This window comes from Octopus sinensis, linkage group LG23, assembly GCF_006345805.1.
Source record: "Octopus sinensis linkage group LG23, ASM634580v1, whole genome shotgun sequence".
In the NCBI taxonomy this organism is placed as follows: domain Eukaryota; kingdom Metazoa; phylum Mollusca; class Cephalopoda; order Octopoda; family Octopodidae; genus Octopus; species Octopus sinensis.
In genome coordinates, this window is record NC_043019.1 from 3,074,450 (window position 1) to 3,090,567 (window position 16,118).

Genomic DNA, 16,118 nt, shown 5'->3' on the forward strand with positions numbered 1-16,118 from the left:
CTTATATATATACATATATGTGTGTGTGAGTATATATATATATATATATATATATATATATATATATATATATAGTGTGTGTGTGTGCGTGTGTATGAGCTGTATATATATATTATCCATAATAATAAAGGGTAAAATTAATTAATAATTCCACCAAGTAGCATTCGGCATGTTAAAAGGACCATTTACGGTAAACTTAAACAATATTTTTTATAATTATACTCATATATACATATATATATATATATATGAATACTGACATGTAATAAATGATATTAAGAAAGAGTCTCTGTTACAAATAATTTGTGTTATAAAGGAATTTAAAATAATGTATGAGAAATGTTATGTAAATATTTGTTATTTTCATACTCTCAGAATTACCAAAGTATACATCATCACAAACACTTAATATTTGCTATCATTAGCTAGAGCACTGATTCAATTATTTATAAGAATATGTCTGAATAATGATATACAAAATATATGTGTATATTGGAAAAAAACAACTCATACATTAGATATTGTGCAGGGAAGTATTGTCAAGTAAAATAGTAATTATAGTTAGAATTATTAGCTACATATCAGATACTAATTCTTACCAGGTATAACAGGGGGAAATGTAGCTGTTAAAAATATTTTTTCTTATGAGATGGCATTTGGAATAACAAGTTATAGGTTTACATATCAAGTCTTATAAAGAATATTTTGCTTTTTGAACTATTACTACAGGAAAAAATGTAACTGATTTATTCATGATTTAAGTATTTTTTTCCTATGAAGTCATAAAAAATGTAAGAATAAAGAGTCTTTTAATTTCTGTGCAGAAATAATTTGACATGTATAATACACCATATCATGATAGTTATTATGTTGTAGGACAACACACAGTATATATAGGATGTATATCATTAAATGTAATGTTTATTTCCTATTTATTTAAGCATTAAATTCTTATCAGTTGTTAATTCCACAGGATTAACTAGAGCTGGAGGAGCTATGCAAATGATATGAAACAAGTGAGTTCACTGACACAATAACATCAAAGCCCACAGAATAACTGGAGACTAAGTATATGTTACTAATTTTATGCAGAATTTATTTATAAAATTTTCAATATTCTCAGTTCAAGATATATTGAGATGTGATGTGAATGTACAGAAGTTTTATGTATTTTATGATTTGGCTTTTCATATATGGTATCATAAGTGAGTAATAATTTAAGTATGATATAAATATTGCAAATATTGGCAAATATATATGTTAATGAATTTAAATGATGAATTCTTATCAACTGAGATAGATAGATTTTTAATAGGTAACTGTAAAACTGAATATTGTAGTCTGTTATGTTAGGCAACTGGTTTATTGAATCATCATTTGTCTAGAATTAGAAAAAGAGGATTATTTTGGGGCTAAATATTACATGAATGACATTGATGACTCAATACAGTCTAATCCTAGATTAAAAGAATACTTTTTCTAATGTAAACATGTAAAAGTGATAATGAATAAGGAGATGGTATAATGTGATGAGACAAAGAAAATTTATAGCAAGGACAAATTGAATCAAGAATCATCTGGTGGTTAATGAACTTGACAATTCATATTTACAATAAAATCAGTTAATACAGTATAACAAATATGATTATTTACAGCAAACCTCTGAAATTATTGAGATAAACATCATCTTTATTCAGAAAATTGTATTATGTGCATTATGTGACAGAAGTGTAACTGACTAGGAATTAGGTAAATGGTTAAAAAATATAATTTAAACATATATCTGTAGATTTGTATCAGAAATCATGCCTTTTATTATTACAGATTGGTTCAATATTGAATCAATATGTAGCTATAAATGATAAGCATTCTGACACAAACTGATATTTTAGGAAATGTAAACATATATTTTCCTGAAGTTATATTGCAATTGTGTGTTATTAATTTCCAAGTGTAACATGCTAAACTTTCATGTGAATCATTAGAATAGTTAGTGATCTGAATTGAACATTGATATTCTATATAAAACTGTTTTTAGTTAAAGAAATTTTGAAGTTATGATGATAAAGTTTAATGTATGATAGTTATAATTGTTATCTAAGAATATATCTCCTGTATTCATATGTATTTGTACTTTCATCTAGTGTATATGTTATTCAACTTAACTATCCTTCACTATTGAGAGTAATATAACAGTTGACTATATGTACTGTATGACAAACTGGATCACTAATACCAGGTATAAGCTGGTGAGAAATTTGCAATGATCATAAACAAAGAGTTATACAAGCTGTATCAATCAGTTGAAGGTACACCTAACCACCTGATCGGAAATTATATCATTAATTTAAAATGAATCAAATATGAAAAAAAAAATTTAATTTCAGGAAATGCTGTTTAGCATTGCTTCTAAAGTTTCATATTAATAAATTGAAAAGTATTAAGATACTAATAAGCTACCAAGATAGAAAACTTGAAACTTATAAGTCACCAGAGATAAGCTATCATTCATAATTTTACAGAGCAGCTACACCAAGTTGTAGTGAATTATATAAAATAATCTTTACTGCTCTAGGCACAAGGCCCATGAATGATATAAAATAATATTAGCTAAGAGCCAAAAAATTTGGCTATTGATGCAGAAGTCTTTGCAACAACAATCACAATTTAGTGCTAGTAACATTCAGTCAAGTAATGACCTCCAGTTTTCTAGACCATGATATGTACCTTCAATATATTCAATATCACTATACTTATATACATTTATATACTCAAATTTTCTAAGATAAAGTATGTTAGTTAAGTTATATAATAATGACATGGTAAAGTATGGATTATACATTTGTATTATAATACAATGTACACATCATACATAGCACACATACACACACATTAAAATAAATTTCAGGAAACTGAAATTTGTTTTGTCATTATTTGTAATATTTCCAATAATACATGTTCAAATAAGTCTAAGATTGGATTGGAAATATGGAACACTTTTGTCAGGCAATGGATTTGTTCCAGAAAATTATTAGTGAACTGAGCAACATATCTCAAACTATGAGAAATATGTGCTTATTGCTGTCTTCATAATTTCATAACTAATCAAATCACATATTTTATATTAAATAACTAAAGAGAAGAATATAAATACAGTAATGTAATACATCGATACTGATTATACAATCAACTATATCAGGAAAGAGTCTCCAATTACATACACATTATTATAAGACAATGTGTAAGAAATATTATGCAAATATTTCAGTTATTTTCTTGTTGTTAGAATAGCTGAAGCATACAACACTACAGACCAATTATATTTCCTAATATCATTAATTATATGATGCAGCACGGAATTTTGTCAGTGAACAGGTTGCGGTCTCAAAGCAACGAAAATATTTTGGCAAATTAAATTTAAATGTTGAAGTGAATCTAATGGTTTTTGTGTGTTTCTTAAATGGCTTATAAACACCTTCCACACTGTATTAATTATAAATAGTTTCTTAATTTATTTTTAATAACAATATGTCATAATAATAATAATATTCAGTATATATATATATATATATATTGGAATAAAACATACACATTAGATATTGTGCAGGAAAGTACTCTTAAGTAAAATAGTGATCATGGTTAGAGTTATTAGCTACATGTTAATCAGATACTAATTCTTACCAGTAGTTTTTTCCACAGGTATAACAGGGGGAGGTGCAGCTGTTAAAAGTATAGTTTCTTACACGTGAGATGGCATTTGAAATCATGAGTTATAGATTTACATATAAGGAATTTTTTAACCAATATTATGGTATAAATCTAATTTGAGCATGCATGATTTAAGTCCATTTTACAAAAGAATTCAAAAAATATATTTAAATAAAATATCTTTTAATTTTGGTACAGAAATATTATAGTTTATCAGGATGTATAATATATACAGCATATCATATAGTATATATATGGGATGTATATTATTTAATGTTATATTTAATTCCTATTTATTTAAGCACTAAATTCTTACCAGTTGTTAATTCCATAGGTTTAACTGGAGCTGGAGGAGCTATGAAAATGATATGAAATAAGTTAGTTTACTAATGTAATAACATCACATTACCTTAGAATAACTGGAGACTGAGTATAACATATGTTACAAATTTCATGTAGAAATTAAGAAAACTTTTATCAATATTTTCAGTTTAAGATACAAAGGATATGATGAGAATACACAGATCTTTTAGGTATTTTATGATTTAGCCTTTGTTATATGATGTCCTAACAGAGTAATGATTTAGATATGTCATAACTGAGGAATGATTTAGATATGTCATAAATGTGACAAATATTGTAAAAAAAATATTTGAAGCTAAATTTTATTCCTGCTAGTATTATACATGCTTAACAGGTAACAGTGAAACTAAATATTAACTGAGTAATGCTAGGCTATATTACTAGGTATAAATAACTGAGAAAAAGCAGATCATTAGGAGTTAAGTTTTACTAAAATTCTAACATTGGTGACAGAATATAATCTCAGTCATAGACTAGAATAATATTTGTATGGATATCAATAAAACAGTTAATGAATGTTGAGATGAAATAGGATTATGTTAAGAAGAAAATTATTATGATTATCTATGTAATAAGTAATTTCTTGATTATAAGCATTGTTGATATTAAATTATATTATCAAATAATTATCTAATTTAATGAAACTGGTTATTTACAAGTATATTAATATGAAAGTAACATTGTAATCATAAGTCCATTATTTCTATGTGGAATATGGTAGAATGTGAAGTGCCCAGTTAATCTAATTAATGATCAATATTGAATATTGATATACTGCTTATAATTTCTGTAGGAAGACCTTTCATATTTGTGATAACAGAGTTTTAAAAAAATGTCTGCATGTTAAATAAGATTGTAAAGTGATAATATATACAGAAGAAATTATCAATGTGTACAGTTATACGTCATCTAGTAAAAATATGTTTTATGCTGCCCCCCCCCCCCCAAGTAGCGAAACTAAAATGTCTGTGTCAAATTATGAGGGTATATTTTGTAAGGTAAACTCAGTGATCAAATGTTAGCAGGCACAAACACATGTAAGAATATTGACAAGAATAAACAAAAAGTTTTAGAATCCTCTCTGTCAATAAATCATAAATTATTTCTCATTAATTCACTCCTTTTTAGCTTGTGAAGGACCACTGGAATGGAAATTGTTTGACTGATTACTTTAAGACCAATCTAAACATAGAAAAATCTGTCTGCAAGAGTATCTGATCCATTGTTTACATAAAATAGTAAACTCAAATTTAAGATACAAAACCATTTGGAATGCTAAAGTGCAACAACTATTGTAATATCTGGTTACAATCATATGGGCATGGTCATCATACTCTCAACTTCCTTTTTATTAACTTGCTGATTATAGCAGAAGGAGAAGAGCTTGCAGACCATCCTAGGCTGGTGACAGTGACACCATTAGTGTTCTTTTTCAACTTTTGCAAATGAACATCTGTAGGAAAGACATGAACAAAAGAGGAATCCTTAACAACTGACTTTCTAGAAAGAATGGCCTAGGCATTATTATCAGTGTGATGTCTGAGTGGAGGGGGGGAACAAAATGTAGCCAGCTCTGAGGAACAGATTAGATTGGATACCACTATAATTGTGGTAGAAAAGACAAATAAAGTAGACAGCATGCCTATGAATCAAAAGCTGGAGTGCTGTCTGTGAATGACTTTATGCAAATCAGTCAAATGTCTCTTTCCTAGGTACATTCTAAGATGTCATTGAATGCAGCACCAGTATTGTCCCAGATGTGGGCTTCACTTCAGCTTTGCAGATTGTCAATAGTTGTTGGAGACTGAGTTATCTTCTGGTTTCAAAAGAGAAGAGCCAGGCAATGTGAAGCAGAACTATATATATGGAGGGATCATTGGAGGTATTAAGGTTCACCAATTAGAACAATTATGAGGATTCTAGTTGCAGTTTTGATTATGATTAAGAATGTGTAGTGTGATGATGTTTTCTTGATAAGAGTAACATTTGTGTTTTCTCACTGATCACAGAGAGAAGATAAGCATATCAACATTGGAGGATGCTGTCAGTATCTCTTCTCATGGAATCAGTGTGGGTTTGGTGTGTGGTGTCTTAATTGTGACTCAATAATACACTGTGATTGAGCATAACAAAGAGTTGTTAAATGATGTTTAGCATTTAGGTATACAGTGTGCGTGTACGGGTGCGCATGTGTAATATTTGAATTCTAAAACTGAATTTGAAATTCCACTGTAATGGAAATTTGTCTGATTACTTTAATATAAATCAACTTAGAGAAAATTTTCTGTTAGGAAACCTATAAAAATTAGGAGATAAGCATAATCTCTATTCAATATTGAACCAGTATGTATCTAATGAAGAATGCCTCTGAAACAATATGAATATATCTAGCTATTAGAATATATCATATCCATTAGCTGTTCAACATGGAAGTACTGTCAAGATAAATCATGTTTATGGTTTCTATTATTAGTTAATTCTCTTACCAGTTTTAATTTCCACAGGTATAACAAGGGGAAGTGCATCTGTTAAAAATATTTTTTCTTATATGTGAGATAAAGGGGGATATATTATCAAATACTTTAACAAGATATCATTTTTATCAAATTTTGTTCAGAAATTCATAAAGTGAGGTTTGTAATTCCTTACATATAAAAGTCAACTTTAAAAAAAATTTTAAACTATCAATATATGATTTGAAATATACACGTCGATTTTCATAGAATATTATCATGAATTAAGGCTTACATATATTGAATTATACAAATATAGCTTTCAAAGATTTAAAAAATATATGAGGTCAATTAATCATGCATTGATAATGTAGAACTTTTAAGTAAAGATAGAGAATATTAAAGTATTTTATCATTCTTGATACTCGTTCCGAAATAATTTTGTGAATATTACAGCCTATCATAGTATAATATGGGAAGTAATTTAAGTATGCACTGTTTACTTAGATTATTATAGGGAATTACAAAATTAATGAAGTATTTTATAATTTCTGGTATGTATAGTAAATGGGGTATGTAACATTTAAAATTGGATATTACATTTAGTTCCTATTCAATTTAAGCTCTGAATTCTTACCAGTTGATAATTCCAAAATTTTAACGGGAGCTGCAGGAGCTAAGAAAATGATATGAAATTCAACAGTTAACTGATATAACATCATATTACCAAATAATAATTGGGCACTGAGTATAACATATATTCCTACATAACTAATACACTCTTTATTATATATGGTATCAATAATCATAGATAATAAATTCTTATCATTTATAGACAATGGAAAATGAAAATATTTTAAAATATTTTATCAGGTTATGTTAAAATATGTTATCAAATTTTAAGCATAATTTATTAAACCATCTAGAATGATTTCAGTTATGATAAACACAAAGTTAAAGATGGTTTATGTATTAAACAATTTCGGTTTATTTATATCATGAAGGGCTGAATATTTAGATATGTAATATATATCTTATGCTGAATTTGCTTGCTGATTTATTACCTGTTAATACTTAATCATGTTTAATAGGTAAAAGAGAAGTTGTGAATATTATATTATCTGATATGTTAAACTAATCACATTAGCTTAGTATAATTTGATAAAGTGAATTATCATTTATTACATGAATTAAGACATTTTATCATATCACTGGAGATTCAATATTCTCTAATTATAGACTAGAATAAATCTTTTTTCACATATAAATAATTAAAACATAGTTATTGTCTACTAAGAAAGTAAATGATGTGATGAAGAATATGAATAAGGATTATCTAAATAAGAAATCTGGTGATTAACACTGATAAAGGCAATCTATATTATATCAAACTAAAAGATAAATACCAGCTCTATCCAGATCATATATAATGTCATAATCTTATTATGGTTCTGACTGGGAATTAGGTAGATGCATATTATAAGACATGTGTAAGCATACATCATGTAGCATTCAATACTGAACCACTGTGTTTCTATAGAACTCATCTGAAACAATACTGATATTTTGAAACAAGAATATATAACAATGAAATAACATTTTAAGTGTATTATTTATTTTTAGTGTACCATGCTAAAATTTGAAGAACTCAGAATAATTAGTGATCAATATTCAACATTGATATCCTCCATAGAGAGAATTTTGTTGTGGCAGTCAAACAGTTTCACAATTTGATAACTAGAATTATTAGGTGATGAGAATTATTAAGCAAGAATAAATTACCTGTATTAATAGGTACAGCTACAATTGATCTAATGAAAACAATTTTAAACTGAATTTTCCTTCACTTCTGGAATTATCATAAATGTTTCTAGATGTGAGGATATATATCATATGATAAACTCTGTGAAACAATTTTACCAGGGACAAACTCATGCCAAAATGTTGATGAACATTAGGAGTTATTAAATGATCTATCTTAATTATCTTTAAGATGTATATATATATATATTCTTATGAGTCAGTCATTAGTTTGAGCCTTAACCCTTTAATGTTTAGATTACTCTGTTAAATGTAATACTTTTTCACTCAAATTGTTTTGACTTAATCCTGGATTATCTTACAGCTTTGAGGTTTTCAATGATGTGATTGTTTATTTTTAGAATGGCATTGTAGGTTAGGTGTGAGAAGCTAGATATTGCCAGTTTGAATATAAAACATGTAGAATATATTGGGCCGGATTTGGCCAGTTTAAACACTAAAGGGTTAAAACTGAATTTGCAAGCCTACTAATGGAAGTTATGTCTGATTACATAAACATAAATCAGCTCAGACAAAAATTTCTGTTTTTACCTTTTGAAATGGAAAACTCAAAGCCAACAGCTCTCAAATCATTTTTAACTTTATAAAGCTTTCACTAATGATATAGTGAATTATCCCAATACTGTTAAGTACTTTCGCCACAATAGTGCTAATAATGTAATTTGAAGTGCAAATCATCCATTTGCTTCACTACTAAAACATCAAGTTAACCACTTTCAGCATCTTAAATAACACATTGTTTAGATAATGTGTGTTAGTAAAATTATTAGTATGATATAATAAAAACTAATTTATTCCATTATATTATTGTTAACAATATAATTCATAGTTATGTTTGAATTAGAAAATTTTGAGTACATATTACTTTACAACAATGTATTGAAAGAACTCTATTATGTGGGCTGACTATGGTCTACTTTATTTAATATATATTAGGGAAAATGTTAAAAATAATAACAAAATAAGTATTTCATAGAAAATTTGGAATTAATTTATCACGCCATGGGTTTGTAGCAGTAAATTATCATTGCACTAAATTTTGCAGTATTTCTCAAAATATTGATTTCACATTTTGGCACAAGGCCACCAAGTTTGGGAGAGGGGTTAAGTCGATTACACTGACCCCAGTGGTTAACTCATACTTATTTTATTGACTCTGGGAGGTTCAAAGACAAAGTCAACCTCAGTAAATTTGAACTCAGAATGTAAAGACAGACAAAATGCAACTAAGCACTTAGCTGGGTATGCTTATGATTCTGCCAGCTGCTGCCTTAGTATTTCTCAAAATATTAGAAATATTTTGATGACTTAAAAAATATATTTTTAATTAAATAGCTTAAAACAGAGATAAAAGCATTATAATATAAACATGAATATGGACACATAAAACATATTTTATTGCATTTGAAACGATGTGAATGCTATATTATGTACATCTTTCAGTTACATATTCTTCATTATTACAATTACTGAAATGCATTTCAACAGAGATTATTTATTTTTCATAAATATAAATTATACTAGTTATTTAATTATTAATAGCTATGTTTTAATGATAATATTAAGAATATACTTGTGGTTATAAGAATATAACATTCATTTTAAATATTCTCATGAAAGTACAGTCAAGTTAAATAATGTTCATAGTCATTAATATTAGTTCAGTTTTTGTTAGGTACTAATTTTCTTACCAGTTTTAATTTCCAAGGGTATAACAGGGGGAAATGCAGCTGTTAAAAATATATTATCTTACATGTGAGATATAAAAGGGAATGTATTTTCAAATACTTCAAAGAGATATTGTATCACATTTTGTTTATGAATTCATTGGGTGAAATTTGTACTCCTTACAAAATGTAAAAGTTAATATTTAAAGGAAAAATTTTAAACTATCAATATATGATTTGAAACAGACATTTAAGTTTCATAAAACGTTATCATGAATTCAGGCTAACATATCTAGCATTGTACAAAAATATATTGTTCTTCAATATTGTAAAGGAATTTTAAAAATCAAATTAATAATTCTTTTTTATCACTTTTTGATAATTATTTTAAAATAATTATATGTATATTATAGGCCATCATAGTAAAATATAGTAAGTAATTTGATTATGCACAATTTAATTAGATCTATGTAGAGTATTATTAAGATGATATAGAATTTATACTTTCTAGTATAAATAGTATATGGGATGCAACATATAAAATTTAATGTTATTTTTAGTTACTATTTAATTTAAACTCTGAACTCTCACCAGCTGATAATTCTACAAATTTAACTGGAACTACAGGAGCTATAAAATATGAAATTTGACAATTCACTGACATAATAACATCAAATTACCACAGAATTATTAGAGACTGAGGATAAAATATATGCTTCTATATAATTAATACATTCCTTATCATACATAGTATCAATTAGAATAGCAACAAAAAAAAACTGCCTCGTTATTTACAAAAAAATAGGTGAAAAACAAAGAAGAATGCTATGGCTCTGATGATAGCATTATTCTTTAAGGTCATTCAATTTTTCTCAGTTGATCCATTGATCAACTGAGTAAACCGATCAATGAATGAACCTATACTCTCAGAAACAGCTGTAAGTGGAATTTACTACAATAAAGGAATATGTAATGAACATTATTTATACCCTGTCTTGTATATCACTGTGTGTATAAAACCAGCTTACCTAGGAATACAACCATGGGTTTACAAAAAAGAATAGTGATGAGCCTCAGACCCTCTCACAGGCATACATAGCATCCTTTATTAATCTAAAAAACTTTGTTAGCCTGCTGTATTTGCATTAACAGAGAGCTTATAAAGTATTTTGCCTGGATTGATAAGCCCTTGTTAATAACTCTTTGTTATACATATCTATTTGGTATGAAAAGGTAATAGTGTAACTACGACTGTTATATAATTATCAACAATCTTAACCTGTATATAATGCATCTACCAACAAAGATTTTAATTTTTCAACCAGAAATATGAATGGTCCAATAAAACTAAATGGAGTATAAATTATCTATTTACCCTTTAAATTGGGTAACAATTTGCAATTTATTAATAATGAAAAACTCTCTGATAAGATCATGACTATAATCCTTTCTACTATAGGCACAAGACTGAAATTTATTGGGAGGGGGCCAGTCAATTAGATCAACCCAGTATGCAACTGGTACTTAATTTATTGACCTTGAAAGGATGAAAGGCAAAGTTGACCCTGGCAGAATCTGAACTCAGAATGTAAAGACAGATGAAATACTGCTAAGCATTTTGCCCAGCATGCTAATAATTCTGCCAGCTCACTGCCTTCTGAGCATGACTATAATAGCAGATCTTATACATATTCCCCAATTATTTTAAAATTAAACCAAGTTAATTAAGTCATACACACACACTCACACACATATAAATTTAATTTTTATAGCTCTTTCAGAAATGGTTAGACCCAGGCAAGTATCAGTTGATAGGATTTGATACAGAAGTGTATGCACTCATGTGTGTACATAAATTTCTCATACATGAGTGACAAATGTATGTATTGATTTTGTCAACCAAATTTTGTAGAAGAAATTTTATGCACAATCTATGAAGATACTTTGATGATAATATATAGAATTACTAAAAGATTTGTTAAATTTTGGTAAATAAATAAATTTTGGTAAATAGATAATCTTTTGGTAAATAGGTAATCTTAATATTACAGATTATTATATATTATGAGAAGCACAACTAGCATCTAGTGTTAAATTTAGTTCATATCTAATTTTTTAAATATTCCTGTAACTGTTTCTGAAAGAATCATAAAATTATATTTGATATGAGTGTGTGTGTATGTATATAAGGTACATGACATCAATTTAGAATAATTGGGGAAGTCGTGTAAGATTTAATACAGTGACTATTTATGTTTTATCAGGGATTCTTTCACTATGTAAAAATTATGCATTATCATACAGTTTAAATATGATTTTTACGGTATTTAGTTTTATTTAAAATTAAAAATAAAATATTTAGGGATAAGTTTTTCTAAAGTTTAATAAATAATAAAATAGATTTTCATATTCTATTACACACAAAGAAGAATTAACTGTATAGGGAAAAATGATAACTATACAAAAGTAATGTATTAGTTAATATAATCACTAAACTCATACAAATTGATATCTTCATAGGTTTAACTGTGAAGATATTAATTTGCGAAGGTATAAATCTTATATCACTTTCTTATGTTAATTAGTTAGTTTGAGAATTTGTATAACGTTTATCTTACTCACTGAATATCATGTATTTTATCACTGATTTAAATTAATTATACTTATTAAGAACTTCACAAAAATATTGTACTTCATGAGACAATAACATTTTTTACAGTGATGCATAAAAGCTATTCAGGTCATACCAATAAATATAAATAGATCATGATAATAATAATGGTAAAAATTTTAAATGTGTTCAGAAGCAAGTTAATGATAAAATGGATAACATCTAAAACCTGAGGAAATTATGAAATTCCATTTCCTCGATGGTAATTCAGTGTGCTCTAATTATAATACAGAATGAACCTTACATTAGATATAATTTTTTGTTTTGTTTTCTTAATAAAATAGTCAGAGTAGGAAGATCAGTACCAATGATCATTGAAAGCCTATCTCCTAGGGTAGTGAGAATGATGTGATTGATGTTCATTCTCACCATAAACCAGTGACTGTAGAAAAATATGAATTGGGAGAGGATTGCATTATGGGGTGGAAAAGTAGTCAAAATGTTCAGTGTGACATCTGAAAGGTGACACAACAGGGAGAACAGGAGAAGGAAAAAAGAGCAGGTGAAGTAAATATTGAAGCAGATTGACTAGTTCAGAGAAGCAGAGATTCTTGTAGCTAGGGTAGAAGAAATAGGGAGAAGAAACAGTAAATATGTAAGCATGTGACTGTAGAGAAAGGCTAGCTAAATATTTTCCAATCAATGGACTGGCCATTCTTTTAAGATCTCAGATTTTAATGTGTGTAGCAAAAGTACCATATCTTGTATGTTATCAGTAATCTAATGTGAGTCTTACTTTAATAGACATAGGAGCGAAAATGATTTAGAAGAATAGGGACTTCTTGGAAACTATGAACAGTTGAAGTGATGTAAATGATAAATAGCAGAAACAAAATTTGTCACAGAAGTAGAAGTATGATCTTAAATCTATTTCAAAATAGTATAAAATATTTGCCACAACTTTTAGCAATTAACAGATATACAACAGGCATAATCATATAATGTGTAATGTATTAATTTTATAATAATGACACACAAGTATACAAGATTTTAAAACAGGTTGTTACTCATGTGTTATATAGATGAGAGTAAAATCTTTCCCTTGAAAAATGGTCAGTTTCTCAGGTAATTTTTCCACCAGGAAACCAGGAAAAGTCATAGTCAGCAATGCAAGTTAACCCCTTCTGATGTGATCTGTGTTTGCAGTATTATAACATCTTAAAGCTTTGTTACACATACAACTTCAGGCTAATGACAGTTACAAACTGCTAACTTTCAATTGCAATTTTCTTATACATAATTTAAATACAAATTAAAGGTTCTCTAGATAGCCTATTATGTTTTTAGTTTTGTTACAGGCAATCAATCATTCTCTCCTGTGACTTTTACATCCTCACTATGCATTTTACAAATGGCTAATTCATATTTTTACAACATATGCTAGTCATTTGTTTTTCTGCAGCAATAAATAATATAATCTTATTAAAACATCATCACCATTTCTGACATTTTCTACAAAATGCACATGTTAAAATAACCCAAAGACTTCTTCATATATGTAGAAATAATGTATCAGGTAATAAAAATGTGGCACTGTGTTGGTTATGACAACGAGGGTTCCAGATGATCTGATCAATGGAACAGCTTGCTCGTGAAATTAATGTGCAAGTGTACCCTTAACGTAGTTCTTGGGGAGATTCGGCATGACACAGAGAATGACAAGGCTGGCCCTTTGAAATGCAGGTACAAAAGAAACAGGAAGAAAAAGTGAGAAAAAATTGTGGTGAAAAAGTACAGCAGGGTTTTCCACCACCCCTTGCCAGAGACTCATGGAGCTTTAGGTGTTTTCGCTCAATAAACACTCACAACGCCTGGTCTGGGAATCGAAACCATGATGCTACAACCATGAGTCGACTGCTCTAACCATTCAGCCATTGTGCCTCCACATAAGGTTATAGGTTCATACCAAGCAAATTATGAAATTACATTTTATAACTTTGGCGAAACTATCAAATATATATACATATTATGCAGCAATATATTAATTTACAAAACAAATAATGAAAGAGGACATAAACATGACAATACAAACATGAAATGCTGATTTAGAAAACTGATATTATGAAGAGTCAGCTGTAATAGTCACTTATACATCATGCTTCCTTATATCCCAAAAATTGTTTTATGTGTATATTTTTTAAACATACTCATCATTATAAGAATTAACAAATTCAGCAGAGATATTTTATTAATAACATATATACTTAATTATAAATAACGATATGCTTCAATGAAAATATTAGGAATATATTTCTGGTTATTAGTATATAAAATGCACAGGAAAGTAGTTAAGTTAAATTATATTCATAGTTAAAATTAATAACTATATTTTTGTCAAATATTAATTTATTGCCAGTTATGAATAAAAGAAGTATAACATTAAATTATATAAATAGAAATTTCCCCAAAGAATGAGCTTCTAATTAAATTTTGCTAAAAATTTATTAAGATGCTAAAATAATTCAAAAAAATTATTTTTATGATAAACTGTTATGTAAATTTTACAATATCATATGTAATGGTAATTTGGTTACTGATTGCATGCAAAGCAAATATTTTAATTAATATTTATTTCATATTAAATCAATCTATCAATTATTCTCAGCTTTATGTAGAGGAGCTATGGAAATTATATCCTTGCTTATGATTTGATCAGCAATTCAATGATCTCATTTTAACATAATTAAGGAAGTTTTACAATATTGACTTTACATTGATAAATCACTTTCTCATAAGAAAACCAAATGGCATGGTAGTATATATATTTATACCACCTTAGTAAGTAATTTCTATAATTTTATTTCCATTAATTTTTAGTAAATTATATTATCTAATAATTCAGTTTCAGTGGTAATTAGGTACATTTTTAAACAGGATTCTGAAAATATAAATCTATTTATATTTATAACTATAATCTAGTAATTTTCTGAGTCTAAAGAAATAAAATAATTTTGAGATGACATGAATCTAATTACTAATTGACAATTTAACCTAGAGAAAAATACAACATTCTGAACTGATGTACTATGTCACTATAGATTCAACAACACCATTATATGGCGTGAAAAATACATGGAATTTATTTTATCATTATGAAGAATTATAATTGTTATTAAACATGCATTATTAATTTTCACATGTCACCATCTATGATTAGAAGTGTCAAGTTAAATGAAAAGAAGTCTGCATGAGATGTTGAAACCACATATGTTGTACCTTGGATGAGGATAAGTTTTAATATAGCTAAACTCTAACAGAAGATAATTTATGCAGATAATTAACAGACATTGATAAATCTTTAAATCAATGACTCTTTTTAGTGTTTTTCTTTGTAATGTCATGCCAGGAGAAAGGGGTATTACCTATGGCCCTCTGAAACTGACAAGTCTGATGCTGTTTATGTTGCACTTAAAATGTAGAAAGTGAACAACTGCA

General features: G+C 27.6%; 1 protein-coding gene across 1 annotated transcript in view; it reads right to left on the minus strand.

Annotated features, from left to right (window-relative positions):
• The window catches only part of LOC115223644, a 207,068-nt gene that overhangs the window by 137,076 nt on the left and 53,874 nt on the right, over positions 1-16,118 (minus strand). The window contains exons 19-24 of the mRNA XM_036512623.1: positions 10,604-10,642; positions 10,037-10,075; positions 7,162-7,200; positions 6,558-6,596; positions 4,025-4,063; positions 3,682-3,720 (exon numbers count right to left, since the gene is read on the minus strand). Coding sequence (XP_036368516.1) covers positions 3,682-3,720; positions 4,025-4,063; positions 6,558-6,596; positions 7,162-7,200; positions 10,037-10,075; positions 10,604-10,642 — 234 coding nt within the window. The remainder of the gene's footprint in view (positions 1-3,681; positions 3,721-4,024; positions 4,064-6,557; positions 6,597-7,161; positions 7,201-10,036; positions 10,076-10,603; positions 10,643-16,118) is intronic.